Below are 26711 nucleotides of genomic sequence, written 5' to 3'. Positions count from 1 at the left end.
TTGCAAGTTGCATTTAGCGATTGCCTGTCATTCATTAGTGTAGGCCCCAAATATTGCTACAAAAAGTGCACTTCTTGTTCATTCTCATGCCTGCACTACTCTGGAAATTGGCCAAGGTTGGCCAAGGACGGAGAATATAGTGGGTTACTTCAGTCGAGTTCGGTTCTGCCCGCTCTAAAATCTCTCGGAAGTTGTCCGAGGTTACCGAGAATGGGGTAATTCAGTCGACTTGGCCAGCTTTGAGCGCTTCCGAACATTGTCAGCATATTTCCGAGTCAGAGACCGAAGTCGGAGCTGCTCTTTCGAGCGCAAGCGGTGAGATACTTCCCTTGTAATTAAAATATCAGAAAGAAGAAAAACATCTGAAAATTCAATGAAAAGCGTATGCAAAATAAAACCGTCAAATCAATTTCTTCTCCTTAAAAGCGGAGAATTTGAATTTATTTGTCCTTTCAAAAAAATCTTTTCATCCTTCTCAAAAATTACAAATTACATTCATTAATTTTTATACATAATACATACCAAAAAAAATACACACACCTACTACAGTAAAAAAATCTCCAAACAAACACAGACATCATATAAATGTAAAGGTAAAATTGCAATGATTGTTTGGAGACTTTTGCATGCGCAGATGTCAAATTTAGACACATATACATAATTAATCATTAATAAATATAAAATACTTTTTTTTCATAATCTTAAATAATTTTTGTACTTTTTTTTTAATTAAAAATTTGAGATTTTTTAATATACATATATATGTATATATACTTTTTTAAATAAATATTTTACGAATAAATGAAATTACACTGGCGTCCCTACCGCTGGTCTCTATCTCTCTCGCCGTCAAACAACCGCACTCAATCAATATAAAAAGATTCTCGTTCCAAGCTGAATACACAAATGCCATTTTTACACCTACACAATAATTAACTTCGACCCCCTAATATTACATAGAACGTTAAACAGCCGTTATTAAAAGATTCAACAACTCAAAAACGACTAAAGGCATCGGTTCGATAAACACAAATCAACAATGGAACGGTGATACGCAATTCGCGCACAGTTATGACTTTGGTGATAACACATCGAGTTGCATATATTCATAAGATTAAACTCATTAATTCTATTGATAAATATAAAGTTTATATAATATATTTTTTTTCGATTTTATTAACTTTAGTATCACATTTTTTTATATTTTTTTTTCTTCAATAAATTTTACATAATCTACGCATCTCCACCGCGACGAAAGGAGACAACTACATCACATATATAAGTAAAGTTATTTATAGCGCTATTTATCCACGATACCCTGTGGCTCTGTATATGTATAACCACATACAGTAGATGTGTGTAAAACATACAATAATAAATATAATATAGATAAGACTTTACGATCAAGTATCTTACATCGTCACACTTAAAATAAACCGCAATATCAAGCAAACATCCAGAAACGTCCACACGCACGCACACATTGTGATTAGCATTTTATATAAATTTAATAATGAATTGAGATTGAAATAAACAATGTGACTTAGAGACTATTGCGAATAATGATGGTGATTAATAATAAATACAATAAATACTCGGCAAAATTATGTCACTATCAGATCGTCGATTTTTGACATTTAACATTACAAAAATGCATATATTCTTAAAACAAAACGGTGACTGAAAATCAGTTATTGTTGCATAGTACAGGCACTACTGGACTAGTGGGCCAATCTTTTGTGTCTTCGTTCAGGTCGTCGGAACTCTCACTACCGGATCTAAGAACAAAATAATAAAATGAGTTACGAACGCCAAATTTCAAGTAATTGATACTTTTAGTATCACAAATACACACCTAGAGCGTTGACTTTGTTGGCTAGAGCTAGACGAATACTGCTGTTCTAAGATAGTAGGCAGCGTGCTGGTTAATTTGTCTGTCGGACGAAGTACCTATTAATGGAAGAAACATTAATTAACACAGTCGAATATAATTAAATCAATAAGTAATATAATAGTAATTACCTTCAGAGTTCTCGAGCTGACTCGCCACACTAAGCATTGACGATGCGGAGTCTTCTGACGAGTGTTGTACCTTTCGAGAACGCAAACGACGGCCTGGTGCGACGTGAAGAAAGACTCGTCCCCGATCTGAGAGATTCTCTGCAGCTCCATGGCGAAATCGATTATTCCCATGAGGCTGTGGATTTCGGATTGCTTTTGGGGATCGATGGACAAGTCTCTCTGCATCGCGGACAAATGTGAATCGAGTTGCGTGCAGAGCAGGACGAGCGCCAGCTCGCAGGCCCGGATGTTACAACAGCTGGCATCGCATGACAAGATTTCCAGTTTGTTAATCATCTCGGATTCCTGTTTAAAATACGTATAATATGGATATTATATAATAAATTCATTATTGTAATATGCTTCAATGTGACGTTGAATCAAAAGTTACCTGAAGTAAACGGTTGACAAACTGAGAAGGCAGACCCAAGAGATTGACAGACGCCCAACGAATCAGTTTCAGAAGTAAGCGCATCCAATGCAAAGGCGTGATCGACTCGCCGACGGCGCCTAACTTTTGCTCAATGATTGCCGACATGCGCTTCACATCGCCGACGGTGCACTTGCATTGCGATATGGAAACTGAAAATTTAAGTAATAAATTAGTAACGGGTGCAAGAAGCAGCTTATATAATAAATTTAATTGCAGATGATATAAAAATGAATTTAACGGTCATCCTTCTATAAGAATAATTTCAAATCATAGCACATTATCTACAAAATAGGTTAACCCCTCCCTGGTCATGCTTGAGAGAAAAATTTCTAGAGAAAATTTCAGCCTTTTTTTGTTAAAAATTAAATTTGTAGAAAATGCTTTTATGCCTTCGAAAAACATTTGTGAATAGTATGTTTATCGGTAATCTCTACTATGACCGAAATATGCAGAATTCGTCCGTTTAACTAAACAAACTGTTGGAAAAACCTACACTTCATTATTGTTTAACGCAAATACAGATCTGATCTATTAATGTATATTAAATTCGTTTTAATCATTATTAGCTATTGTTTGTACAAAAAATTCAATAAAATAATCTATTTAAAATGATCGATTTTGCTTAAGTAAATCGTGGCTGATATGAAAAAGCTGAAATGACGCACCTGATCAAAACATAATAATAATGACACTCCCACTGATCAGTAATTCGAACAGCATATTTTGTAAAATTCAAAAAGTTGCAATGATTATGAAAGTAACTAATAATTATTTTTAAATTGAATAATATTTTACAGGCAATTAATTGGCTTTTTGCACTAATTGGATAAATAAAAAAATATTTCTGAGAAAAAATTTACGAATATACTTTAATGTTCTTTTTTCTCTATCCCTTTTTAATTCAATATTCATATAGTTAAAAAAAAAAACTATGAACAATTTATTGAGAACCCTTAATATTTTTGCAATAAGAAAGAACAATAATTACCTAAATCTTCAGTGTTGATCGGCTGCATTTGTGGATGGTGAGAAGTTACAGCGATGTGCATGCAAGACACAGATATGCAGGAGATATGACACGGGCGAACCTGTTTAAAAATTTCAAATTAGTTTCGAAAAAACATCACTAACGAATCGATCACGAAAAAACGATACTCACTTTCATTTTTGTAAGGAACCTATCGAGCAGATTTATGGAGTGAAACAGAACGTCAGTGGGCAGATCGTACCATACTTTTAGGCAACGTAGCACGTGAACGGCTCCGTCGCGCGTTCCGGCGCCGATTTCGCCTCTCTATAATTACCAAAATCAACATTAACACAATCATACTTTGAAATTTAATTTTAAAATCGGCATACCTGCGGATTGACGGGAAGATAGAGCCTCGGTTGAAATTTGTTCTCCACTTGTAGGTATTCCCTAAGAGTGACGTACAACGCGTCCACGTCGTAATCCTGCTCACTCATAACGAAACCGTCGTCCACAGGTCCAGCGCTAGCCTCAAGATCTACCGTACTGTTCGTCGATTCGACGACTACTTCGCTCTCGACAGTTTTCATCTCGGCGTCGGTGCTGTAAGGCTGCTGTTTCAGGTGGACGCGATCGTCGCTCTCCCGCTGATCGCTACGAACGGTCTCCGCCGCTTCCGAAGGCAGGCTTGCGTAATCTTCCGAGTGTCTCTTCTCGTGCTTGTTCTTCTTGATGGGAGAAGTGACGTACGGATCGCATCTGTTGGCATTGCTCTCGTGGTACTTTTTCACGTTATGCCTTCCAATGTTAGAGGGGTGGGTGTGGTGCTTCCTGGATCTGTCGTCCCTGAAGCGAGTCTTGCCTCGCTTCGACTGGTGCGACGACGGGTTGTAGCGTCGAACGCCGACATCCGGGACCCTCGGCCTCCCATCGCTCGGCTCCGGCTGCCTCTGCATCGCCGCGCCGCCGTCAATGGGAAAGCAGTGACGTCCGAAACCGGGCGAGTAGGGCCTAGTACCTGACATTGTGGAAAAAAGCAAGGGGTTAACGACTACCGAAGGTTTGTACGTCTGCGACGCCTCGAGAGGGTCGCGGGCGAACTTCGGAATATCGTCAGGCGACCTCGGGTTTGCAAGGACCGGGGGTCCGAACAGTGCCACGAGGCGGTCGAGAACTCAGCGAGTCGTTTTGTTGAAAAACAGACGGCGAGCAATCGACGTGCCACCCCTCAGATTATTTTTCAAAAGAACGCAAGTTACGCTTCTCAGGTACTACTATACAGCGGCGGTTGAACGCTCTACTGTACGGCTCCTTTTTTAACACCAATTCAACAATTAGCTACCTTGAACTGGAGAAAAAAAATCATAAGTATACACGACACGACAATCGAAATATGGATAGAATAAGGGTTGCCACATTCCAAACTAAGTTTCGTGTGGCCTTTCAATAGAGCACACTTGTTATCCAAAAACGGTTATTTAACTAAACTTATCTATTTTAGAAGAACGCGTCACCATAAATGGTTTTCATTTTGCAACTTTTTTTGATATAACAGCATTTGATGATATAATAAAGGCCATAAAAAATTAACCTTGCAAATAACTATGATTCATTAGCCAACCTAAAGCCGCCGTATTGTTTGAAAATCTAGCAAATTTTCGCAGCCAGAATATTTTTTAGCTAGGAAGAATTAACCGAGAGTTACATGTTCTTGCCATGGGTCTTCTTGCATTTTTTATACTTTTTTTTCAATAATTTTGTCTAAAAATAGTATATAAAGTCGCCTCATCAAAACCAGAAAAATGGTTAAAATAGATATTTATGTGATTAGATAAAAATTTTTTTTAAATATATTTACATCCCTATAGCTTTTATATAAAATTTGAGGAAAAAAATTTTTTTTGAAGTGATTCAACACATATGGCGAGGTAGGGGGGGGGTCCGAAATACCGCAAGGGTTGCTGAACACTGGTATAAACTACATCTAAGCTCTATTAGACACGTGGCAACCACATACGACACAAATCCGATCAATTAAAATGAAACGAATCAATTGTCCCAAATTGAGGTTATGTCATATAGGAAACGTGGCAGAGGAAAATGGAAAAAAGGGAAAGATCCAAGTGCAACCGTCGCCTCCTAAATACTACACAAGTGCAGAATAATAAGATATAACTGAAATGCGAAAGTAACGCGACAATAGCGACTTTCAAAATTGTCTTTTAAATTACCTGAGCAGCTGAAGCGGCCATTGTAACGAAGATATATGTATATAAACCAAGAGTGAACTATATATCAAAATGTAGTACAGTACTAGAAGACCGTTTTTCAGAAATGCTTCCGAAACGGCGTCCGCAACTACACTGAAGATGAAACTCGACTTGCGCTAACTAGTCGGTTGACGTCACCGCGCGCGCGAGAGACGGAGCTATACAAATTTATACGTCCCTCTCGCTCGCACATCGACTCGATCGGAAAATCGTCGATAGCAACAGGAAACAAAGATGGCCGCCGAGACGCAGTTGCACAATTTATTTTATTATAACGGATTAGAGGAGCGATGAGTGGAGATTGTGGAGATGGTGGAGATGGGGGAGATGAGGGCGCAGCGCCCGAGGCGCGAAGCGTCGTAAGGCACGAAAGGGACACTCACCCGGATGCTTGGGTCAGGGTCGTTCGGGGGAGTCGAAGGGCGAGGAAAGGGCGCGAGTCTCGGCCGCAAGCAGGGCTGCGGCTGCCGCCGGGGGCTACGGCCCAGGGCCCAGCCAACGGGCCGCCACCGGAAGCGGCCGCAGCTCGCGCCACACCTACCAACTTAACGACGAAAAGTGAGTTGCGTCACACGCGCTCACGAACGACGGGGGTTCGCGAACGCGAACAAAATCCACTCAAATTCCAAGAAAAGAAACAGAACTTTGAGCAATTACAACAATGGAAATAATTTCGACTATGTTACAATTTCACGTATGAAGTATAAATGTAGTTATAAATACTTATATACAATTATTTATTTATTTCAAGTTATTTATATTACTCCCCTAAAATAGAATAGGCGACATTCAGTTGCGGTTTATAAATTAGCCTTTAGTTAAGACTCGAGCATGTTTTCAGCGATAGCTACGAGAAGTTAATGTTTTTATTTTACTTCAAACAACATTTTTGTGTATATGTATTGTGTACAGGTGTACACAATACATATATATGTTGACTATGTATGCATTGGATTGTTCGATAAGTAAAGCCGCTTCAGGTCTCATGTCAACTATCACCAAGAAACTCCAAAACAACACTTAGTCAAAAAACTGTTTATCTACAAATGTGCGCACAAATGTTTTCTCTTTTGGCTCTTTAACAAAATAGCAAAATATTTTGATTAAAAATAATTAAAAAGGGATACTAATGTGGAGAGAAGTGAAGAACAATTCCAACTGAAAGAAACAATTTCACACTAAAAAAAAATCATTTTGAAGGCAAAACTGCGTCACACATATTTTTGCTGTAAATATAATACTCAAGTGTAAAACAAAAATGACAAAAATTTAGAACACATTAGTACTAACATCAAAAAGTGGACTTTATCAGAGTAAATATTTATTGTGCATGTTGGAATCGTTTCGAATTTTAGGTCGAGGCTAAACTGTCACTGCTGAAATTTATTAAGCTCAACTGGAACGGTCAAAACAATCTCTTTCAGAAAAGATGCCCTCACTTGTCAACAGAAGAGTGTCATATTACACCGCGATAATGCCGGATATTTTAAAAATATACACATGTCTCGTTGTACAGCTAATATAAACCAAAACATTTTCCTAAAATAAAAGAATCCCCCTCCCCTTCCTTGTGGACATTATCGTATCGTAAGCCTAGAGATTCCATCGCCGTTACATCACAACCGACTACAATACATAGACGTAACAAACGGATAGATAACGCAAATTAAACGATCGCAAGCGACATTATGTAAAATCGACAAAGACAAACATGACTTGCGTTCGACATCTTATGAACTGCTATCGAAGGCTCGGCAGCTCCAAATCGATCCATAACTGAGCTGTACTGACACAGAACCAGGCTATTGACGCAAATAGCGATACGCGAAACAAACGTATATATTGGCACAGGCGGTTACCCAATTCTGCGACTTACGTATCAACTCGAATTTACGTAAATTGAGATACAAACAACGTTAATATAACACATTTTACCAGGGCTGTGGAGTCGTTAAAAAAAACACGACTCCGACTCCGACTCCGATTCCGATATTTACCAACAACACGACTCCACTCCGACTCCGACTCCGACTTCGACTCCGACTCAAAAAAGTTTAATTTTATAATGTATTTTTGATGTTTTTCTACACGTTTAATATTCATACGCTATACACATTCATTATTACGCAATTAAAAATTCATAAATTTCATAATTTAAAAAATGCTCGAAGTTGCTCATTTTTCACGACTCCGACTCCGACTCCAGCTCCGGCCAAAACACCACGACTCCACGACTCCGACTCCGACTCCACAGCCCTGCATTTTACGCATCTATAGTTTCTTCCGGTTAGTTATGTAAGCGAATTAGCAACACGACAGCACAGATCTCATACAACTTTCATAACATGCGAATCTCTGAAACTCTACGCCCAATAATAGCATAATCTCGAATGAACCGCCAGCTAATCGCATTAGTCAGACGTGAAACGATAACAGTAAGCTTGTCCGTGCGAGCGAATACTATTTATAAAATATACAAATACATGTCGTTATGACGAATCGTAATGAATCACAAATATAATGAAATAACCCCCCCGATATGCTTTCCGAGGTACTGATGTCATCATTAGTCCCCTTTAATTTAAATTTATTTTATAAATCGCTCAGTCGGATTTAGCCACCAGCTTCCGAATCAAATCCAATTCAATGTTACGCGGGTTATCTATTTTTAGCGAGTCGAAGTGAACGTTATGTGGTGCTGGTAAATATTTTGCTAAAAACAAAACAAGCGACACACGTAAAAAATAAATAACTAATTCAGAGCGGGTGTTGCCGTGTCGAAAATATGTTGTTTTCGCGGCGGTTTCGAACGAGAGCATAACGCCTCAAATTATTGTTATTGCCATATTTCTAAAAAAAAAATTGAAAGAGGAGAAAACGCTAGAATACTAATACGCGATCGCGTACCCGTTTTAATTAATTAATTCACGGCGTGAATTTCACTCTAGCTCGGAACAAAGAGAAGAGCGCCTCTTTGTGTCCGCTTCGCAATTACGGCCTATATTGCTTTTTAATTAACTTGTTGCTCTGACGATTTTTTTCGAATTGCCACAGTTCGCGACCCCTACACGCTCGATCAAGGAGACTCACACACGCGATAAAAAATGCAACCTTCGCTTTCGTAGCCTGCGATGCGATGGTCTCATCGCTAAACATAGCCCGAAGGTAAGTCTGAACCGAATGTGGCATGATTAAAACGGCTCGCGACTTATCAAACCGACCTCGTTAATAATAAACAAAGCAATATGAACAAGCCTTCCATACAGTGTTGCCAGATCTCCAGGACGAAATGTAAATTTTATGACAATGAGACAACGAGAGGGGGGGGAGGCATGTTCAAACAATATATTTGATCAAAAACTGATATTTAATATAAAGAAAAGGGTAAAGATTGATTATCCTCGTAGCGCTAATATTGATTTTGTAAGAATGCTAACGCAGAAATTGAATTTTAAATACAGCATATTTAGACATTATGTCATAAAATATATATGAACCCTCTACCCATATTTCCCTCCATCTCAAAAAACCCTAATTACATATACAGTGTACGAACTGATTTTTTTTAAATGCTAAGACTACTATTCGTGCTACATTCATCTTTAAAATTGTTTTTTTCATAATGTATGAAATTGTGTAATACAGGTTGATCCAATTCGAGTTTCCTATCTTGCCAGTAGTGTAAATCAGACAGCTGTCAATTATCGCGCGTGTTCAAAGAGTCAAATGTTAGTTTGCAACAACACATTTACGAAATGGATCGCTTAATGTTAAAATTATCGGTTATCATGCGCCATGATAACCGATTATTTCTGGCACGAAATCGGAGATATTGATGTGGAAGATACTTGGTTCCAACAAGACAGCGCAATACAACGTTGGATGTTCTACGTGAAAAGTTCTTAGATCGCATTATTTCACGTTTTGGTGGCGTCAATTGAACGCCAAGATCATGCGATATAGCACCGTTGGATTTTTATGTGGGGTAAGGTCGTGTCTACGCCGAAAAACCCGAAACGTTGAAGCACATAAAAACCAACATATAGCCAATATATCGCCCGAAATGTACGAAAAAGTCATCGAAAGGATCGGCCGCCACAAAAGGTCTAGAAGCGTCCATTTAATTGATATTATTTTTCATAAACCAATGAAATACATTAAATATTCGATTAATAAAAAAATTCGAAGAAATCCTTAAATTTGTAGGGATTTTTTAAAAAAAGTTTGGAAACTGGAGTTGTATTGAAAATATGTATATCAACATATATTTAATTACCTAGCATCCCAACGATGCACTATAAAAAACAATTCTGCTGAGAGAACAGCGTAAAAATATAGAGCAATTCATTCTAGAAAAAATCGCGAGCACACAAACAGAAAAGAAATCTTGGATAGTGTCTGAGAAAAAGAGTGCAAAACAAAAAATCTTCAATATAATAGTTACATAGTTACGACAGTATTTTACATAAAGCTAACGTAACGCTGTAAAAAAACTAATGTTACTTAGTTGTGAAAGTGCAAATGCATTTTTTTTTTACTAAGATTGCCATATCAGAAAAGCGTATTTTGGACGATTTGCATTTCGACAACTAGTTCGTTGAACTCTCGAACGCAAGATAACATTGATAAGAAAAGATTATTACAAAAGACACGGCTGCAAACATATGTATTAAATTAAAAACCATTATGATCCGACAGTACCCCATCGCGATGCTAATTTTAATCAATGTCATATTGAGAAATGTAGAAATTCGCAAATTGACAAATATATACATCAATAGCATAAGTAATCAAAAACATTGGGGAGACCGGTGTGGTCGAAATGTTAAATAAACATTCATTTTTTGATTTAAAACAAAACTATTTATCAAATTTGTATATGTGATACAGTGAATGTTTATTACCAGTGCATTTATATTTTCATTAGTATACATATTATTCCATATACAAAAATGCATTTGTTGGCACTCATTTTTAGGACCGTATTTAAGCAGGTGCTTAGTTACATGGTTCAAATCTGGAGTTACTAGACCATAAAATGAAAAGTTGTGACTTTCCAAAAAAAAATCCGGATATCTGTCTGGACAACCACACTCACAACTAAAAAGATTAATACATAATGACTAATAAGTGCAACGGACACGACAGCCTTTTGAATGTTTTTATTTGAATTGTACAGAAGTTAATTGCACATTTACAACATTACTTTCAAATGTACGCGTTCTAACCTTAAATTATTCAATCGAGTTAAATGCAACTGTGCATTATACTTGTTAATTAAATCCATGTATTATAAAGGGTGAAATGAAGTTAACACCATATACCAGAAAGACGCCCTTGCACTCCTTCGGACAGAGGTCTGATACTGACACGAATGACATGGCAAAGTGAGTATTTTTGGAGTTTAGACCTCGCGGTCGAATCGAAGTAATAGGCGAGCCTAAATATATCAAAGTATCGAGGGCAAAGGGCGGAACTGTCGCATGGTCGTTTGCAACAACGGAGAGATTAAAAATATTCGCTCACGGGATTCGAGTACTCCTCTTGCGATCAGAAAGTGAAAATACATAAAACATCGGTCGGTCGCAGATCGTCGAGACGGACATTCGCTCCGGAATCTTTTCGACCGGTATGTCACAGGACGAGAGTTTCGCAAGCGTCGGGTAGTATCGAAATACATGATGGCCTCGATGCAATTTCGCGCAGTGCACATAACGAATGCAACTGTACGTGACTTTCGACCGATACGCCAATAGACCGTACCTAATCCTATTCTAGCTATTATCCTCCTTAAGTCTATCGGATGCCGAAATTACTAATGCAAAGCGACAACAATAGTATCCGCGAAAGATTGCCACCGGTGCGCTCAATGGCGACCGCTCGCATAATCGTAAACAACTTTTTTAGAATCTGACCTCAAAATGAGCGATAGCGCACGACGAAATGATTCGACTCGGGGTCGTCGCATATTTTCGTAATATTTTTTGAAGAACGCGCCAGGAACCGATTTTTTAATTCGATCGCCGTTCGAATCGAATCCTTTTCGACGGGCGCTGCTAACTGCGCAAAAGAATCGAACAGAGCGATAAAGTAGACTGCGCATTGCGTAAATGATAAATAAAAAACCGATAAACAAACGTTGTGTTGACATTCAAAAATGTGCAATCAATTTATTATCAATCGCGGGGAAGGGGGGGGGGGCGATCGAACAAAAAGAGAAATTTATCACATGAGAAAATTTGAGAAATTTCTACGCAACCATATTTACGCACTTTGCGCAAACAACACTTTCCCCTCGTATTCGTCCCGCGGTCGAACGGGGTCATTGCCGAACGACGCATGTCGTGTGCCGCTCGGCTCGTCTTCTTTCAGATGACCAACATTGCGAATATTTTACATACGCTCATTCGAGAAAGCGGCAATGAAAATAAACCAATTTAACAAAGGGGGAGTGTAAAATTATACAAAAAAAAAATGTTAATCCACCAGATGTTTTGAAAATATAAAAATACCCTAACCAGTTTACGCCCAAATTGATTTCCCCCCAAATAAACCACCCGGCTGGGCATATATATGCTTCGTGCTATAGCTACCATATGGAGACAAAAGAATCCGTTTAACTTGCATAGATATATCGATACTTAAAAGTGCAATATATGACCTGAATCTTGATTATCTTTCAAGGTTATCTACGGAAAATGAAAGCGAAATAGTGGACGAACTCGCTGATCGAAAATAAACAAAGATGAGTGTTTTTAAGGCTAAGTACGATTGCAAACATACGCATAATATATAAACTAATATTGTAATAATGGAAATGTGAAAATCGCTAAATTTAGGGATATACGCAGGGGAATACGACAAGAAAAGCAATTACACAGGGAAACCTTTACCAATATATTTCTATAAATCTGAGAAATTATGAAACATTCGACAATCCTTTTGTTAAGGGCATTGGGGCAAATGTGTATACTTGTTATTATACTGGTATTTCGTTTATTTAGACTGTTTTAGTGATAAACAGAAATGTATTTGTTTTATCTAGAAAAATTGTTTGATTTTAGTGTGTTATTACAAGCAATATATAAGTACGTTCAATTGATTTACTTAAATTGTTTTTTTATAAACTACTGTTTATTTCTTATTAGATTTATATAGTATTTACAATGAAACAAAAAGCTACGCTGATAATAAAATTTCCAATGCGGCTTGAATTATTTAGCATAACTATCTCGTCGTAAAGATTTTTTGTGAGAATATTTAAACAGAAACGCTATCTACAATTTCGTATCTTGCATTTAAAAAGAATATGGCGTAAAATAAATTGTTTATGAGATATTTAGAGCTTAAAATAACGTGGACCGTAAGGGCTGTAATAATGTAAGGTGACCAGACATCCTCCTTGAATAAAAATATAGGAGGTGACTTTTTTTTAGCTTCCGCAGCATCCATATATGAACAAAAGCTTCCGAAATGACCATTTTTAACTCCCGTAGCATACGGCGCCATATATGGTCTTACAAGTTAATTTTAAAAACATATTTCTTTAAATATTTTTTGTCTTGCTGCATTCAGTGGCATATTTTATAACATAATTGCGTCCACATTGACATCAGATATCGAAACCAGAAACTTCATTAACCGTTGGTAGTCATTTGAACTTCGTTAGTTGGAAGTGTTAAATTGCTACGTGTTTGAACAGGAATTTATCGTTGATTATGTACAACATACGTTTAAAAAATATAGATCAAAAAACATACAATATTGATAAGTGAATTTAATAATATACTGACTAATTTTACAATCGTTTTAATATCGTAAATTAGGTTTCTTTATAGTGCCATATCTGGCACTCCATGCATTAAGTACTATAAATATGTATGGCTATATTTTGTACCACATGTAGTATTTTTCAAGTGAAATGAATTCAAATAATATTTATGCAAACCGATGTTTTTTCAAAATACCCGATACAAGCGAAGACGAGTATATTAGAAGTAAAAAGTGGTACCATAAAATATTTGTTTAAAATTTTGTTGATTATTTTTCCTCGATATTTCCTAACATGTTTTATAACATATATTTTTTTCATGTAGTAAGGGGTTAAACTATTATAACCCTGAAATAATATTTTTCGCCTACGCTTCTCTAGACGGGCCGGGCCCTCTGGCGGCCCGCGAAGGCAAACGGGATTGCGAATAAAGCAAAACGCGAAACACTGTGAGGTCGCGGGTTCAACGGCCAAGATTCAAATTTATCTGAACGAATAGATGTCCGGTGCGATCTGATCGTAATAAAAAAGAGAAAACAATACCAGTATATTGAGATAAAAAGAGTGAAGATTCATACAAAAGGAGTACATATTTTTATCAGCGATATGATTTTTTTTTTATAAATTTAAATCAGGATATGCACAATTTTGAATATGTGAATATGTACCATCGACGCGAACAAAGAAGTCGCCGTTTAGGAGAGAGTAAAAAAAACAAGCAGTTTCAAGGGCAAACTGGCAGTTTTTATGTGGCTCTCGTTTCAATACAAAATGGCGTTTGTATTTAATCTATTTTATAAATAAACAACATATTGCGAAACAAGGCTAGTTGGCGAGCCCTGCACAGATGTTGCATCAGCCTCCGTGGGCGGCAACTCGGATTAAGTATATGTATGTTAATGTCTACTGTACAATGTACACCCTTATGAATAATGTATTTATAAATGAAATTGTATCACATCCCTATATATGACATGACATAATATGTCACATCCCTATCGGGAGGCTTGGAGCGGCGGAGAACAATGGCCGACGATGAAAACGTCAAATTATATTCACCTCATGCAGGATCGAATCAGAACATCTCCGACGATTCGAGATGGAGGTCGGGGTGTGAATGTCGATGGTCGATGACTTTGTTCCTTTGTGACGGCGATACCATTGGGACTCTCGCTTCGGGCACATGCACGGACGTCTTCGATGAAAGGCGAGCCCCTCGTATCGATAAGGAAGTATGAAAGGATGCTCCAAACGGCACCGAGCGAAGCGTCGTCAGTTGCGTCAAACTGCGAATGGTCGTCGTCACGTACGCGACCGTTGTAAACAAAGCGTCAGCTGCCTACCCCCACCGCCGCGCACGCCAAGCTACGCACCAGACGCTCCCAACATTTTACGAGCGGGGACAACGCCCTACGCCTGATTTGTACAATAAAATAAACCAATTCATACAAACTGAATAAATAACGACCATCGTGTATGGACAAAATTGTAGCTGTTTATGTTGGAATTAAATTTAAAAACATTATTTGCTAAATATGGAACATTACTTTTGTGGCCTAATATAAAAACACAATATGGCAATAAGAGAAAACAAATTTTCAATCATAATTTATGTACATTCTTATAAGATTCCATTACTGTTTGCCTCTCATCTATACTCTGCTCAAAATTGCACAATGAACAATTATGAAGCGTTTTTACAAAAGAAGACGGACATGTTTTATTCAAAGTATTATTTAGACTTTGTATGATGTAATGCTGAAGTCTGAACGTTTCTAACGTGTCTGTGAGATCGGAACTAGTGATAATTATACACATATTTCCAGCCGACCATCACGCATTAGGTTTTCCTATATATTTCTAAGCTTACAATACCAAGCTAGGTGTTGCATAGTGACATGTATCAATTGTAAACTGTATATAATTATTAAAGTATCTCCCTGATTTACAGACTTTCATTTCAGTCTGGTGTTCCACTTAGTAGTTATTGATTGCGTTTACCTTGTAACGTATTGGGCTAACGCCTGTCATGTTGCAACAGAAGATTTACAGTAAATAAATCAATATTTACTTGGTGTTAATAGTATCTTATACTTAAAATGAATATTTAAAATTGTGCATAATTTCTAACCCTTACAGATGTTCCTGTTTGAGAGCGGTTTGGGAAGCAGCTATAGGCCAACAGATATGCAAGGAGACATTCGTAATAACGATATATTATTAAGAGAAAAAACAACCACGATCCAAGCCTTAGTCACGTCCTAACAGATACCATACTGAAACAGCCCACGGTCCACCAACAGTAAATTTCTCAGTAAAAAAACAGAAACATGTCCAATGATACGAAGATCATTGACTAAATAATTATTGTCGAGAAGTAAATTTACATACATAAGCTCTAATATGATTCTAATAAGAAAGCTTTTACCGAGCCGTTTATTTTTAGTTTAGAAACTTCACATATGCACATGTGAATGATTCCAATAAGAAAATATTTTATTCAGTATTTTAATTAGTGAAATTTCAATCTGATCCATCCCTTTAAAAAATATGGATGCTAATGCATCGCCATCTTTGGATTTTTAGATGAATAAACTTAATCGCCAACCACCGACAAGAGTTTGACCAGAGACGGACCACCTCAGAGATTAACTCAAGTCACCCTTGCCACTTGAGATGACCAGTCATCCTACGCCTTTCGACCAACTACATGTAATCCATACCACCACTTATTTGACATATCGCCAACATTTTAATAAAGAAAACCTTGTCCGGTAAATATTATAGCAAAATAATATCTGAAATAAACATGTATTCTGATTATTGAATTGGGCAGAACAATAGAAAGTGTTAAAAATAACATCTAATATAGACTTCTTCACAGATTGGGCCAATTAAAAAGGTTTTGTTCTGATATAGTTACAATGGAAATATCTCGATAAGTATTCAAAAAAATAAAATGTATATAATAATAATTTAAATGAGTTTTAGTTTAGGTATTTTCACTGTCTGGTTATACAATATGGCCACAATCGGAGCTTTATGACAAAATTACTGACCATGTTCAATTATCAAATAATCATCGTTGTTTTTAAAGGTACTAACCACTTAATATTTTTAAAAACCAGACAACTAATTGCCCCCGTAAATAATTAAAACATCAAAATATTAAGTTTTTGTTTTTGACATTAAGCCACTAAATTATTATTATTTAAAATGGATAAAGCGAAAATTGATGATAATTTATAGGGGTCATTTTTATTTATAATTTTAATCGCAAATCATATAAATTTCTTGACAAATCCAATGTTTTGAATTATATTTTTAATTTGCACATATTATAATTTGTGGAATTTCCATATATGTAATCTATATTTTTAAAAGGTCTTTGAATCAGCACAAAATATATTAGGAATGTTATAGCCTTATCTTGAGATTTTTAAGATCTATGCTTCATAAGCATTATGCACTAAAATAATATGTTTATTGTGAATGATGCAATATATGTTACTTTTACATCAATTTCTTATGTATTATATTACAACATAATTTAAACTCATTAAAAGGTAATAATTTTTATACTTATTTCTACTTGATAATTTTTATGGGAGTTTTTAACCCGTTACTGCCAACATATTTTTTTAACAAAAAAAAATTAGATCACACAGTTTGGGAAGTGATAGTATGAAAACTGGCCAAATTTATAAATAAACTTATAAGTTTGACATTTTTTAATTAGATACCAGAGGATTATAATAGCACAAAATACATAAACAAGTAATTCAGAAATGCTGTATTTTGAAAATGTTTTCTACAGTTTAATTAGCACATTTCTGGCTTTCTCTAGAATTTCTACCATCTTTCAAGACAACTTCCAAAATAAAAGCACATCTCTAGCTTTCTAGTTAAATTATTCAGAATAGATTTTGTAAAATATGTTTATCTTATGTAATGTAACACTAAAGTGGTGAAAGAAATGCTACAAAATAGAATACACTCTTGAATGAATATTTTTTAAAACGAATGCTTATATATAACATAGTCACATATTTTCTAAAAATATATTCCGTTTACGCAGCTAAGTTTTTTAATATCTGCATCGATTCATCTTTTCTATCGAACAACCAATCACAAGGCGGAAATTTAACAACATATGACAATCAAAAGTAAAAATAATTCTGTCCTTTTGTAGCTGACTCTTGAAAGTGAACAAACTAGTATATTTATTTTCAAGTCAGTTCACAATAACATGGTTCAATACGTAATCATTACACGCTGTTCAATCTGAGGGATTTACCGGTATGTATAAGTACACAGAACGATATTGATGTGTTGTTCATGAGGTATAGTTTTTGGGATTACTATCTTATCGCCCCATTTACTATTGATTTAATTATATATATACTTTATTTAATATAATGCTTACCTTGCTTTGTGTTTTTTTTAATTTTATTTATTTTTTAAATTATTACTTTTATATATATTTCAAAAATTTGTTTTAATTCAGCCATATTCTTAGCAATCACGTGAAATCTTCATGCACTGACTCTTAAGAAAAAATAGTGTAGATAAGCATTAATATAATTAAAATGGATAATTTGTTAGCATTGAATACTAGACTTTATACTTGGTCTTTTTATCTAATAGTTTCAAATCTGTGTTAAAAATGTCTGCGTCCATACATAAAATTCCAATGGTAATAGTAGTATGCAACAACAAAAATAAATGGGATTCATAAGAAAAGTCTTATTCATTTGTGTTATGGATCGAAATGATTTTTTAAGACAGCTCGGAATTAAAACGTTGTAAGAAAATATGTTTGTATACGATAATAACCCTTATTTCTTGTTTATATGTTACTTCATACTGCTTTTCCATGAAAATACAATTTTATTATTCGTTAAGGTGAAAATTTAAAAGAAAACTTTTATTTTCCCAAACATTTTGGAAAAGATTAGCCATTTTTTAAGATCGTAAGATTTGATGAATAAAATTGAATATTAGAAAGACCTGAAACTATTTCTAGATCTCCCATCCCTGTAATTAAAAGAGCAGTTAATACTGCTAATACTAATTATAAAAAAACTAACAATAGGAAAATTATTTCCAAATATCTAGTTTAAAAATATCTCATAAATATAGTTTAAAAATATCTCATTGATAATCAAAATTCTTGTTTCGTCACAAAAGTGATTTCAACTAATCAGTACGATGAGGAAATATATTAATCATTTACGTAAAAAAATGAGAATCATACATTTTATGATTTGTTATCAGTTAGTCATAAAATAACTAGTACATAAACGGAAATTCCTATTAAGTCAATTGACCGTTCTGTGAATTAACAAAATTATATTAAAAAGTGATAGTATTTTTCCGTAATAAAAATTATTAACTCCAAGTACGGCATAAAAAAATAGTTTATTCCAGTCGTTTTATTTACATGAAGATATTTTATCAGTTGATAAAATAAAAATGTAACGGAATTCAATGTAGATTATTTAAATAAGTTATTATTCACATTTTACACTTACATTTATCACTCAGCTTCAACGCACATCATCACAATAATTATAGTTATCTAACTTTACGAAGGCACTGTTATCACACATATTATTCAGTACGCACTCTGATTTCCAATTTTGGAACATTTCGTCAGACGACAAAAATGGATCTTCGGCACACACATTGATGCATAATTTCGGCGTAGGTAAAATCAATCTGCGGACAAATTAAATATTGTTATTATTATAACTATTATTCTAAAGTGAATATCGTATACTTTACTCAAAATGATCAATAGAAGCTGAAAATATTTACTCGGAAAACACATAATTTGCGTTTCAGCATATTTATTCAACTGTATAAATAATAAAAACTAATATAAGTTTAATGACGTCGGTAAGATGAACACCTGTATGAATGAAGATACATTCTGGCTGGATCCACATCTTGCCGGTTACTATACGTATAATCGCCGACTACGGTGTGGCCTATATGATGGCAATGCAGCCTCAGTTGATGTCTTCTTCCTGTAAAATCATAATCATTAGAAAATTGTCTTTTATTCTGTGTGCTCTTTGAATGCCCACTAGTGTTATATAAATTAAGGAAAGTTAATGAAGGCATTAATAAGGACACTGTTAATAACTAGGCTAATTAAATTTCATATCTGTGACTTTTTCTAGTTGTAACACCGCAAAACAAGACATATCAGGTTATCCCATTAGTCTTTGCGTTTTTCCTTATATTTTCAAAATATATCTTTTTATAAATTAATGATAATTTCACTATTCTTTTATGCTAATTTTACACCAAAACGGCGCTCGCCCTCGTGTATCCAAGAAGACGATAGAAAAAAAAGCAATGTATTTTTTGGGAACTCTTTTCTCGCCCACCGTATTCTTTAAACATTGGCCCAAACGACTATCATCTATTTAGATCCCTACAACAGTTTTTAGGAGGAAAAAAATATTTTACAAAATGGATATAAAAAACGACAATAAAGAATGTATTGCTTATAAAAATACATTATTTTTGAATCAGATATAAAAAAATTGACTAACATGTGAAGAATAACTAGAAAACGATAGTGAATATATAATTTAGTAAAAGTATTACACATTTCAATTTTTAACTAATTTTACCTGCACCTTAAAAACCACAAAAACTTATATAACAATCTTATATAATTCCTGATGTTTTCGAATCACATCATGCTTAGTTGATTGAAATCGTAGGGCTTGTGCCCGTTAAAAACCACTAAATAAAATATTCAATATCCATTCTACAACTTTGAACTGTGAAGATTTGAACAATTATCATTAGAAATCTGCAAAAAGTCAATGGTATGGCTTAACAAAACATAAGAAATCAGTATTTTAGAACACCGAGAATTGCAAAATAGCGACGCAGACCTTCGAAAGCCATTTTTATCAAAAATACTTTTGAAACTCTTTTCTTCATTAGCTTCGAGACATCTATAAAAAACATAATTGGCCTTACGTTGAATAAGCATCGTTTGAACCGTCTTTTGTGATTATGGAACGGCCTCCTTGAAACTTAAAACTTTCAAAAATGGTTTGATTGAAAGTGAAGCTAAACACTAACGTGATTGGCACTCAAATTATTTTTTCTTTAATCTGTGCAGGTTTCTTTGGAGAACCATTATAAAAATTAAAACGCTTGGTCACATCGCCTCGAACTCGCACAACTACAGCTTTGTAATCAGCGACTACTGGACTGATTTTAAGACTACAATTTGGCTCAGCTAATAGACGAGGAACTAAAGATCAGAGCGACTTAACATTCATTCGACTCGTGATCCTAGACTGTACAGGTTTGAATAATGAACTCAATCGTGACTACGATCACAATGCTCAATCTTGCAGAACAATGGCAAATTATCAACACCGCTCCCAAGCAACTTCACAAAATGCTGCATAGCAGACGCTACGTCTCAAAGGCAAGGAGTTATACTCTATGGCACCCAACAAAAAAGCATTCAGATACTCGTCAGAATAAATATTGTAACTCACTGACAGCAGTTGTGGATATATCTTGCGAAAAACTGAGACTTGCGAAAAACCAGTCTAGTTTCTGAATAAGAATTCAATGACAAACCTTATCGAATACTTTTGCAAATCGGTGTACACAATGTCGATCTGAGTTTTAGAATTGAGGAATATCGATACTGACCTGGAAAGCGTCAGTTTTAAAACTATCGTTAAGAGCTGATGACTCGCTTATGTGTCATTTGTAACTCTGACGTTAATAGCCATTTTAAACACATTACCATCGTTCATAATCAGGAAAGTTGATGTCAAAATTCATATATAAACTATTGCACTGAAAAATATGTTAATATAATGAAATCTCAGTATGGCGAAGCTCACGAGACCGAAGAAAAAAATTCGTTATATTGAATGTAATGAAGATGATATATTTTTATTTTATTTTTAATTACCATATTACTACAGCATCAAAATAACCTCTTACAAGATTGACAGATCGTTTTTTGTCTATTTTTTCAGGGACAAATTTAAGATTCGTTACTTCGGTATTTGTTACAAAGAGATTTTACTTTGTATTGAAAATAATGGCGAGCGTCTGAATATGGATGAGAAAATTAAACGGACAGAATTTATGTGGCTAATTATAACTTTCGCAAGACTAAGCAAGGTACATTTGTACCCCAAAATTCTTATTGTTTCAACCATTTGTTAAATATTAACAATGCTTATCCGATATTTACTGTAATCTATAAAGATATCTCAATGAATGGAATGCGAAAAGAAATTTAAAATATGTTAAGAAATGATAATGATATCGAAGTTTTGAGATTATAAATAACGTTTTGGTGTTTATCTTTCATATTTAATTTTAATTTGTAACTTTATTCAAATATAAAACACTAAAAATAATTGTATTATTTTGTTGTAAAGTATCAAGCACTCGCTGACATTGCACAAGACCGCGCATGTTTGCTACTGCTGCTTCTTCTGAGTATGGTTGGGAAAAGCTATTTGTAGATAAATTCAATGACAATAAAATGCATTTTAAACACACTTAAAATGAAAATCTAAATTAATTTCACTATTATAATAACTTTGAGTTCATTAATACTCAATTAGAATTTGGGGTTACTTTGTAACGCATATCGGTTCTCGATCCCGTTTTTGAGTTTGATGATTAATGAAAATTCTTTAGAATTTATATTTCAGAGTATTGAACTACATAAGGTTTTTATAGCAAATTATATATAATTCAATCAGCCAAAAAAGTAGAGGCGCTGACGTGGTGAAAAGTTAGTAGCTAAGGAAAGAAGTTTCAGTAGTAACCATTCTGTTCATTTAACAAAAAGAAACATTAAAAATTTAAATAAGAAAAAGAAAATTAATACACATTTCTCACAATCAACTAATTAAGTTAAATCCCATTGAAGTAATACAAAAATAATAAAAATTGCATAACTCATCACTAAAATGATATTAATAGTTAAAAAAATATATATATATTTTAGTATTTCTTGTAACGATTTTAATATCAAAATTGTTATTATTTTTGTTACAGGTCAGTCATAAAAATATTAAAAATCAGACCATTTTTAAATAATATTACAATGAAATCAAAGCTAGTGATAAATTACCAGTGATAGGCTTCAATAGTATTTTTGTTGCCGATTTATTATCATATAAACCTTTCTCCAAAACCAACATTTTAGTTACAGCATTTCGAGGTTTAATACAGTTTTCACCAGCAACGCACATCATTTTATTGCTGTCGATACACATCCGATCATAACCTACAATAAAAATAATTTTACTTATATATACATACCGTCAAATTAATGAACATACATTTATAATAAACAAAAAACCTATAGCAATATTTACAGATGTTAATTCTTTCTCCATATGTCCTCTTACAATCGCCAAATAATATTTATCGACTGATCTAGATTCAAATAATTTTCCGGCGACAGCTGCAGCACTTTTATTTTTAGCTAAGCATATGACACCGCTAGTTGAGTAGTCCAAACGGTGAACAAAATGATAGCCATGCCTCAAAAGCGAAGAATCGCTTCGAAATGCTTTAGAAATTAGCAAATGCTCCAGGGTATTCTATAAAAATAACCATTTCGATAAAATTTGCATTGCTATTAATAACATAATACAAAAATACCTCTTCGTTTTCATCGTCAGAGTTTATCAATAGGTCAGGCGGTTTATTTACGATTAAAAAATCGTCATTCTCAAATAAAATTTCAATATCCATAATGTTTGGATTTTATATCATTTTAAACGTCTTATAAAATTTAAAATACTGTAAATGTAATTCAAAATAAATAATCTAATACAGGAAAATAAATATATTTGAATTATTGTAAAATGACCAACATACCAATTGTAAAGAGGAAGTATAACGTTTATAACAACATAATATGAACACTTATATACAGGATAATACGCAAAAAGTTGCAATAAACGATCGATGATTTCATATATAATACTCATCTTTCATTTATAACTGTTGGTGTGTTTTAAAGTATATAATTTGCTTTTGTGGAAACACCATGCGGCTTAAACCACGTTTTCACAACATTTATGACGGAATTGGCCTTTACAACATATCTATCGACCATGAATGCTTAATAATTTATTAATAAATATAAAATGTAATCTTATAAATAATTGTTCTAATATTTAATAAATGTACTTACGGTTAGTTTTATGAGCTTTCACGCCTTGGTCAGAGAAATCTGCAAGAGGGAGATAAATGAGTATATCCTCTTTTCTCTCGCACGGATTCGCGTGTACGTGTGCAATCAGGATGCACAAGTGCGTGTGACAGAGCAAGACATCTAGGTAAAGGTGATCACTCTGACGTCAGTATTTGTTTGCATCTTGTCGGGAGAGTTACGTTGAAGCGCAGTATATTCCTTCGCTTCTCAATTATTTTTCAACTTGCTAAGTATATTTAATATGTTCACTTTAAAAAATAGTTTTAATATAAACTAACTTTAATTTAAATAATATTTATAGTGATGCTCGAAAGATATAATGATTCCGATGAATCTGATCTCGAATTTAAAAATGTAGAATTTTTCTCGGATAACGAAGACGTAATTAAAATTTTCGAATCGAAATAAGACGAAGATTATTGCAATTACAAATTAAATATTTTTCACATTTACATTTAAAATTATTATTTATTATAAAAGCATTATAATCAAATTTTTGTAATTTATAGTTTATATCAAATATGTCAGATATATTGCAGTGTAATGAAAACACGGAACATCCGTATAATGTAACTATGATATCAACATTATTATATGATAAAAAATATGACAAATACATATTATTTTGCAGGAAACTTTTTATATGTTTGGTTTTGCTGATAACATGTCTTGACGTCTAATGTTTTAAAAAATCATACGGTTGTGTTGAGCAGTATGAAAGCTTTTAGCACATATAGTGTAGGCAGCAAATCAAACGACTACCGATGGTTAATTTTTATAATAGAGTAAAAGACGGAGTTGATCTAAAAGCCAAAATGACTCGTGAATATTTTTGCGCACGGGCAGCAAAGCGATGGTCATTCATAATATTGTTGGAACTCATTGATATTATGGCTTTCTTTTTTTAACATTCGCAATATTTCATGAATATGTAAAAATTGTTAAGAACATAATATTATGTAAGGTAAAAAATGTCACTATTTTAATTATAACACGCAATATTTATAAATCAAAACAGTTTTATGTTTTTAAAGATTTTACCAAAACTATTTTTAATTTTGTATCACAAATAAAAATATAATTACAAAATAAATATTTAAATAATTATATCTAAGTGATTTTTTATTATCCATGTATTTTAATAACATTAATTTGATTTTATTTATATAATTTTAATTCCTCTGGTAAAGAAAATGCGTTTTGTATACACTAAAATTATTTAACCTTTATTTATAAAACTTTTAAAAATCCATGAACGGGGTAATACTGAACTTAATTTGACTGCTGGTAACTATTTATCATTTGACAATATAAATGGATATAAATCTTCCTAATCAAAGTATGACGACCAAACTCAAGTGAGTTGAACTACTAATAGGTCTCTTTATCACTAACCCACTGATCATTTTATAACTGTCTTTAGAGATCATTTTATAGATTTATTTTTATATAGATATTTAAATAAATATTTTTAATATTTGATAAGTGTAAATTAAAAATGTTCAAGAAAAATTCATTCTTATTATTTATAGGGACGGTACTAATATCTATTACAGTTTCACAATCGAATCGTGAGCATTACTGTAATAATAATTATATATATTAATCAAATTATAAATATAATATGTATCTAATTTTCTAGATTCCAAAATGAATAAAGTTTTTGTGTACGGTACTTTAAAAACTGGCGAGCCAAATCATTATTGGCTAACGTCTAAAAATAATGGTGAATCAAAATTCATCGGAAAAGCGTGCACCAAACAAAAGTTTCCATTAATCATTGGATCACAGTACAACATTCCATATTTACTATATTCTCCCGGTATTGGAAACATTGTTAAAGGTACATGTTTTATTTTATTAAATTTATCAAAATAGTATTGCAGTTTTATGTGGCACTATTAACAACCACATGCAAAACAAATAACTTAACAAATATTATTAGATATAATGTTTCATTATATTTATTTTATTTTGAGGTGAAATTTATGAAGTTGATGATGATATGCTTCTTAAATTAGACTATTTAGAAGATCATCCAAATTATTACATCAGAGAGCTACAAACAGTGTCGTTGATTGATGAGTAAGTATATATATATATATATATTTTTAAATTTTTTTTTTCTTATATAATAAATTAAATAATTTATAGAATAGGCAATAAGAGTGATGTTCAGTGTTGGATATACTTCATTAAAACATTTAATAACAAACTACTGCAAAAGCAAATGTTCGAAGACTACTCTTCAACCGGAGACCACAATCTACCATATGCAGAAAGGTCAATACGAGATCTTGAATATTTAAAAAAATGGAAAAAAGATAATATATTGATTGATTGAAATATGTTTTTTTATTATTTAGATATATAAAATGAATTTTTGCATGGGTGATTGTTAAACATTTTTGTATATTGTTGGTTATAATTATACATAATATTTTTTTTAGCTTTGAAGATTCAAGAATTGAAGATCTAAATGGATTCAATAACGGAAATTTATAAAAGCATACATTTAATATAAAAATATTTTATTTTCTGGTCATCCTAATTTTATTTATTAAAATGTTACTATTAATATTAAAAACTAAACATTTATATTCAATATCTACGTAATTTTATTTCGTTTTTTTCTTAATTTGATTTTTATTGTTAATATTATGTATATTATAATAAAAATAAATTATGAACATATTTTATTAGTACTGTTTTATTTGCTAAGTAAACGAGTATGTTTACAAAGAATACATTAATTAAACATGAATTATAATTAACTGATATGACGACATAAATAACTTTGATTATATCATATGCCACAATGATAACGTATTAAGTTATGTGCAATAATTCTAGAGTGAATAATTTTATTTGCTTTTCTTTATGATGATTGATTACGAATTTTATTATACACACTTAATTAAGTTTTTAATTAATTTGCTCCTCTATAACTATTTTTTCGAATT

At 33.4% G+C, this 26711-nt stretch overlaps 2 protein-coding genes across 8 annotated transcripts; one reads left to right on the top strand and one right to left on the bottom strand.

The window, feature by feature from the left end:
- Positions 1 to 405: 405 nt before the first annotated feature.
- Positions 406 to 14799, bottom strand: CycG (cyclin G). Of its 5 annotated transcripts, none has more exons than XM_088197374.1 (8): positions 14565 to 14799; positions 3854 to 4812; positions 3654 to 3788; positions 3483 to 3582; positions 2453 to 2643; positions 2023 to 2367; positions 1856 to 1950; positions 406 to 1778 (listed from the first exon to the last, which is right to left on the bottom strand). In XM_088197374.1, exons 2-8 carry the CDS (start codon positions 4487 to 4489, stop codon positions 1688 to 1690), a joined length of 1593 nt encoding a protein of 530 aa, XP_088053500.1. In that variant the 5' UTR covers positions 4490 to 4812; positions 14565 to 14799; the 3' UTR covers positions 406 to 1687. The 5 variants fall into 5 exon arrangements, with proteins under 5 accessions (XP_088053500.1, XP_088053502.1, XP_088053504.1 ...); XM_088197376.1 differs by having other exon boundaries at positions 3854 to 4482; XM_088197378.1 differs by lacking the exon at positions 14565 to 14799 and adding an exon at positions 5696 to 6273 and having other exon boundaries at positions 3854 to 4482.
- A 10220-nt stretch (positions 14800 to 25019) lies between these two features.
- Positions 25020 to 26449, top strand: LOC148230051 (putative gamma-glutamylcyclotransferase CG2811). 3 transcript variants are annotated; one of them, XM_088197381.1, is made up of 6 exons: positions 25024 to 25106; positions 25281 to 25319; positions 25391 to 25591; positions 25728 to 25833; positions 25903 to 26031; positions 26199 to 26449. In XM_088197381.1, the coding sequence occupies exons 3-6, from the start codon at positions 25399 to 25401 to the stop codon at positions 26251 to 26253; spliced, it is 483 nt and encodes a 160-aa protein (XP_088053507.1). In that variant the 5' UTR covers positions 25024 to 25106; positions 25281 to 25319; positions 25391 to 25398; the 3' UTR covers positions 26254 to 26449. The 3 variants fall into 3 exon arrangements, with proteins under 3 accessions (XP_088053506.1, XP_088053507.1, XP_088053505.1); XM_088197379.1 differs by lacking the exon at positions 26199 to 26449 and having other exon boundaries at positions 25903 to 26094; XM_088197380.1 differs by lacking the exons at positions 25281 to 25319; positions 26199 to 26449 and having other exon boundaries at positions 25020 to 25106; positions 25903 to 26094.
- The last annotated feature ends 262 nt before the right edge of the window (positions 26450 to 26711 follow it).

This window comes from Plectrocnemia conspersa, unplaced genomic scaffold, assembly GCF_051122295.1.
Source record: "Plectrocnemia conspersa isolate PC_06_02 unplaced genomic scaffold, ASM5112229v1 ptg000011l, whole genome shotgun sequence".
Classification (NCBI taxonomy): domain Eukaryota; kingdom Metazoa; phylum Arthropoda; class Insecta; order Trichoptera; family Polycentropodidae; genus Plectrocnemia; species Plectrocnemia conspersa.
The sequence above is the reverse complement of the archived record's forward strand: the minus strand, read 5'-3'. Positions and strand labels throughout refer to the sequence as shown.

What these genes read in the sequence shown, in the direction of transcription:
- CycG (XM_088197374.1), bottom strand. Translation starts at nt 4,489, where the DNA reads ATGTCAGGTACTAGGCCCTACTCGCCCGGTTTCGGACGTCACTGCTTT. An exon ending in ATCTTCCCGTCAATCCGCAG is followed by an intron (nt 3,789 to 3,853) that starts GTATGCCGATTT and finishes TGGTAATTATAG; the next exon opens with AGAGGCGAAATCGGCGCCGG. An exon ending in GGTTCCTTACAAAAATGAAA is followed by an intron (nt 3,583 to 3,653) that starts GTGAGTATCGTT and finishes ATTTTTAAACAG; the next exon opens with GTTCGCCCGTGTCATATCTC.
- LOC148230051 (XM_088197380.1), top strand. Translation starts at nt 25,399, where the DNA reads ATGAATAAAGTTTTTGTGTACGGTACTTTAAAAACTGGCGAGCCAAAT. An exon ending in TATTGGAAACATTGTTAAAG is followed by an intron (nt 25,592 to 25,727) that starts GTACATGTTTTA and finishes TTTTATTTTGAG; the next exon opens with GTGAAATTTATGAAGTTGAT. An exon ending in ACAGTGTCGTTGATTGATGA is followed by an intron (nt 25,834 to 25,902) that starts GTAAGTATATAT and finishes AATAATTTATAG; the next exon opens with AATAGGCAATAAGAGTGATG.